General features: G+C 26.2%; 1 protein-coding gene across 1 annotated transcript in view; it reads left to right on the top strand.

Annotated features, from left to right (window-relative positions):
- Window positions 1-643: 643 nt before the first annotated feature.
- The window catches only part of LOC117177996, an 8,276-nt gene continuing 3,938 nt past the window's right edge, over window positions 644-4,981 (top strand). Inside the window, exons 1-2 of the mRNA XM_033369161.1 lie at window positions 644-753; window positions 2,918-3,158. Coding sequence (XP_033225052.1) covers window positions 672-753; window positions 2,918-3,158 — 323 coding nt within the window. The 5' untranslated portion in view covers window positions 644-671. The remainder of the gene's footprint in view (window positions 754-2,917; window positions 3,159-4,981) is intronic.

Genomic DNA, 4,981 nt, shown 5'->3' with positions numbered 1-4,981 from the left:
AAGTTGGTCTATTTTCATTGAACGTGACCGATTTTCTAATTTCCGATTTTTCTAAGATTGATATTTTTTTTGTTGAAAAATTAATTTTTTGCTGAAGTAATATTTTTTGTTTGAAAATTCATTTTTTGTAGCGAAAAATCCTCTTTGGGTTTCCAGGTTCAACAATTTAGATAAAATTTTATTTTTTTTCTTGAGCGAAACATTTTTATTTGTTGAAAATTCGTTATGTCATTTTTCTGTTGGTAATATATTTTGTTAGGTAATGTAATAATTTTGTTGAAAATTTCAGTATTTTCTTAAAAACCATATTTTCTAGTAAAAAAGACTTTTTTTTTATTTGAAACAAATTAATAAATTTGACCATTTTAAATTTATATCTGAAATACTTTTATATTCCGTTTATAAAAAATTATATGTTAAAAGTATTACAAGGTTAAAAAACTAGTATTTGAATATTAATGGTCAAGGAAAATGAAAAATTAGTAAAGGAAAAATCAGGGAATTCGGAGAAGGCCTAAAATCCGTTAAGTAAACCCAGTAAAGGAAGATTTCTCTCACTATATTCTCTGGCTAAAGTCCCCTCTCTTTCCTGTTTCTTGGCTGTTCATATAAACCAGGTTTTAGGGCACACTTTGGCACAAAGTTTGCACGCGTTGTGTTAAAAAGTGAACATGTTTAAACACAGAGAAATTTGTCTTCTCCTTGAGATATTTTTGTGTTCGACATTTCTTCTTTCAGCTTTCGCTGATGAAGGTGAGTTTTGTAAATAATATTACTTTTTAGTGTTTTTAATGCTAAGACAAGTTAATATTTTTTGAAGAGTTCTTCACTCAACTTTTCATCTTTCTCTGAAAAATAGGTGTGTTTTTGAAAATCTCGAAAGCATTCTTGACACTTTTGCTTAATGCAGATTCAGTAATTCCAAAAACTCACAGAAAGAAATATTGACAAATTAACATATATAATTGAAATAAGAATTGAGTTTCGGTTGAAGGAAAGTGTCAAAGAATATAACGTTTGTGTGCACAACAGAGCTGATAAAAACTTAAGATTGATTAAAGAAAGATTTTATTATTACATTTTTTGTTAAAATTATTATTTTTGAACCAAGAAAGGGGGAATTTTCAACAAAATAGTTGCATTTTAAAAAAACGGATGAATCTTTGATAAAAAAATTAATTTTTAACAAAAAGTGGAATAGCTGATGCTTCTACCAAAAATATTTTAATTTTCCATAAATCAATTGGTACATTAAACCAGAAAATATGAATTTTCTAGAATAGAGTTGAATTTTCAATTTTTCACAAAGACGAATTTTTGAAGAAAAATTTACATTTTTGGTAGGAACAAATTAAAAAAAAATAATATAGAAAAATGGTTGAATTTGTTACCAAAGAAATTGACTCATAAGTCAACTGATGCACCTTCAACCAAAAAATTAATTTTTAACGAAATAATTGAATTTCAACCAAAAATTCTAAATGTATGAAAATGGTACAGTTAGATTTTTAGTTAAAAAATTAATTTTTTATTTAAAAACTGATTTTCCACCAAAGAAATGGAATCTCAACTAAAGAGATTCATTTTCTACCAAAAAGACCATTTTTAAACAAAATAAATGAATGTTAAACTAAAAAAGAAAAAATTTCAACATAAAATTAATTTACTTAATAATTTTCTACCAAAAAGAATCATTTTTAACAAAATAAATCAAATTTAAATCAAACATTTTAACTTTCCATCGAATTTTTAGGATAATACTTGAATTTTCAAGCAGAACGTAAATTATCTCCCAAAAACGACGAATTTTTCTCCCAAAGAAATGAATTTATCAACCAAAAAGAATAATTTGTAACAAAATAAATGCATTTTCAATCAAATATTTTAATTTTTTTAACCAAAAAGGTACGTTATTCACCAAGATAAATATTTTACAAACTAGACGTTTTCATTTGTTAATAAAAAATCATCAAGGCCAACCAATGTCATAATTTCCCCTAAAACTGTTGCAAAACTAGTACTTACTATAAATAATATTGTTTAATCTTCATAAACTCTGTTATTTCATTTTTACAACAATTTGTATCAATAAAAACCCTTAATTATCAGAATTGGTAATTTTTTTTTATTAACCTTTGACACAAGATAAAACTTTGTACTTCCGTCACATTTTCTTATATGATGAGCCATTATTTATTCACCACCTTTTAGAAAATATATTTTTTACAAATCGACACTCTCGTTAATAATTTCAATTTTTTATGGAAAATTAGAAAAATTGAAAACAATAACAAATTTTAAAATTAGAAAACAGAATTCTGTTAAAAAGTACCGCATCAGGACCCTGAATTTGCATAATTAATTTATAGCCTATTGTTCCATTGTATAACAAAAATTCTTGTTTTTGATAGTTTTGTACAAACAATCAGAAGGCAATATTTTGAAAATGGAAACAGCCTAGTTTACGTTAACAATTTCTCAATGTGAGCTTCTTATTGTTTTAATAGAGTTAAAAATGTTACATCATCGCATGATTTGATTAAATTTGTCTATTTCTCATGCTTTCTATGTTTACAACTTTTAAAAAATATTACATAGAGTCCTAAATAAATTGATATATGTTTACTTAGAAACTTTTTTTTTAAATTTTAAATAATAATTGTCTTAAACAATTTCCCCACAATACTATGTATCTTAAAAATGATTGGTTATATATTATGCACTTTTTAACTACTTATCTTTAAATATACCATTTCATTTTCAGAAAAAATTTTGTAATGGTGCCGGATGAATACATAAAATTGAAAAAAGACAAACAGGTCTTTAAAATTTAGTCGGTGTTTGAGAATAAAGGCTGGGATTTACTATTCAAGATAATCTTTTAAAATTTTTGTTACTCATATAACATTTTTTTTAGAGTGCGACAAAACAAAATGCCCTGGACCATTAGCATACTACAGAGACCTTCGATGCAAACCAATTTATAAAAATTTAGGGGACTGCTGTGCTCATAAATATGATTGCTCTCATCTTAAAGAGAGATCTACGAAAAAATGCTATATAAATGATAATGTTTATGAGATCGGAGATAAACTTAAAGATGCAGACGCTCTTCCTTGCGTTGTTGGATGCACTTGTGTGGAAGGTGTCAAAGGAATGTAAGTTATTAAATTTATTTCTTATTGTTTATTCATATTATTTTTATATTAAAAAAAGAAGTTAAATTGGAAAAACAAGTTGGGGCTATGAGGACACTGGCTTTTTCAGAGATTTAATTTAAACAAAAATACTGATCCGTGAAAGATAATTCCTGTTTAACAAATCCTCGTTTTCAACCAAAAATTTTTAAGTAACAATTTCGAAATGATAAAAGTCTTTTTTTCTGATACATTTAAGGACAATCTGCTGATCATAATCCGGTAGAAACAAATTGCATATCTCTAGAAAATTAAAAATGTACATTCAGAAATATTTGTTTGAATGTAGCTAGCTTAAAAGATAGTTTTAAAATACCTCGGGACATTAAATGAAACGATTCAAAAAAATAATAGATAAAAGGTAAGGAGTTCGAAAAATAAAAAACAGATAAACTCAAGATTGAACTTTCTTAAATATATTTTGAAATCTGAGTATTTAGCAGTCAAAATTCTTGGGTATTCAAAAATCTTTTTTGGGATAACCATTTTTGTTAATTTATATTTTTTCGTATCCTACATAGTTTGTCCACAAAATGGAATTTTTTTTTTCCATTATTTTTTGTGCAATCAAAATTTGAATTTTCGATTTTTGAAGAAAATCCAAAAATTTGTTATGATAATCTTTTAGAGCTTTCGAAAATAAATGTTTTTCTTTTTTTGACTTTTTTTCATATCGTGCGTTTTTCGGCTTCAAATTTTGATTTTCGGTTGATTAAAAAAATATTGAAAACGCTATAACTCTGAGAATTTTGTTTTGATCGAAAAAAGTCATAAGGATAAATTGTATGTTCTTTTCAATACTATAAATATCCGTATATAGAATTTTCAAATTCAGAAAAAAGTGGTCTCAAAAATTTTCAAAATGCGCTCACTTTTTGAATTTTTATCAAAAATGGCTGGTTCACGAACTCGTCCTTTCTTTTAGGACCTAAAAGAAGTGTGGCAAAGATAAATTTGATTCGTTGATTTTTTCGAGAGTTATCGTGTTTACGGATGGGCGGACGGACGGACAGACAGACAGACAGACGCCATCGTGAAAACCTGATTTTCGGAATCAGGGGGTCTCGAAACGTGGAGATCCATTCAAAAAGTGTGATGTCAAATTTCCGACAATTCTAATACTTTCTCAATCATAAATGATGAGAATGTAAAAAGTTCTAAAAAACTGTAAATGTCTGCAATATGCAACACTGGCTTCCTTTGAACTTTTCATGCCTTGTTATTGTCAATTTGTTTTATAACGATTTCTCATCACTTATCTTATAACGATTCAGAAAAAATACTAAACGTACTACATGGATAATCAAAAAAATATTGTTTTAGGTTAGCTAAAAAAATATAATTTAAATAAGAAGTACAAAACTCAGTGTATTATTTTCATTTTTTCAACTTCTTACTTTTTTAGTATTTTTTAGAATCAAGTTTAGTTTCGAAATATTTAAAATAATTTTTTTTTAAATAATAATTTTGTTTGATTCCTTGATCATCATTTCCAAGGTATTTTGTTAAATAGATAAGCTTTAGATATGCAAAACATCGTATTAGGCTCAGCTACATAAATATACTGTTGCTGCATTTACATTTATAATTATCTAGGCATATCAAATTTTTTTTGTAACAAATTTTGTAGCACATTTTCTTAGAGAAAAATTTTCAGGAACTAATAAAAGCACAAGAACTCTCAGAGAAGAATGAGAAATATGTTTGGTTGAGACAAGAAATTTTGTTACTCCTATTCTAGTTGATTGTCTCTAACGAAAATTTGTATAATTATATTATAATAT

Source organism: Belonocnema kinseyi, chromosome 8, assembly GCF_010883055.1.
Source record: "Belonocnema kinseyi isolate 2016_QV_RU_SX_M_011 chromosome 8, B_treatae_v1, whole genome shotgun sequence".
In the NCBI taxonomy this organism is placed as follows: domain Eukaryota; kingdom Metazoa; phylum Arthropoda; class Insecta; order Hymenoptera; family Cynipidae; genus Belonocnema; species Belonocnema kinseyi.
This window is presented reverse-complemented; position numbering and strand designations above follow the sequence as displayed.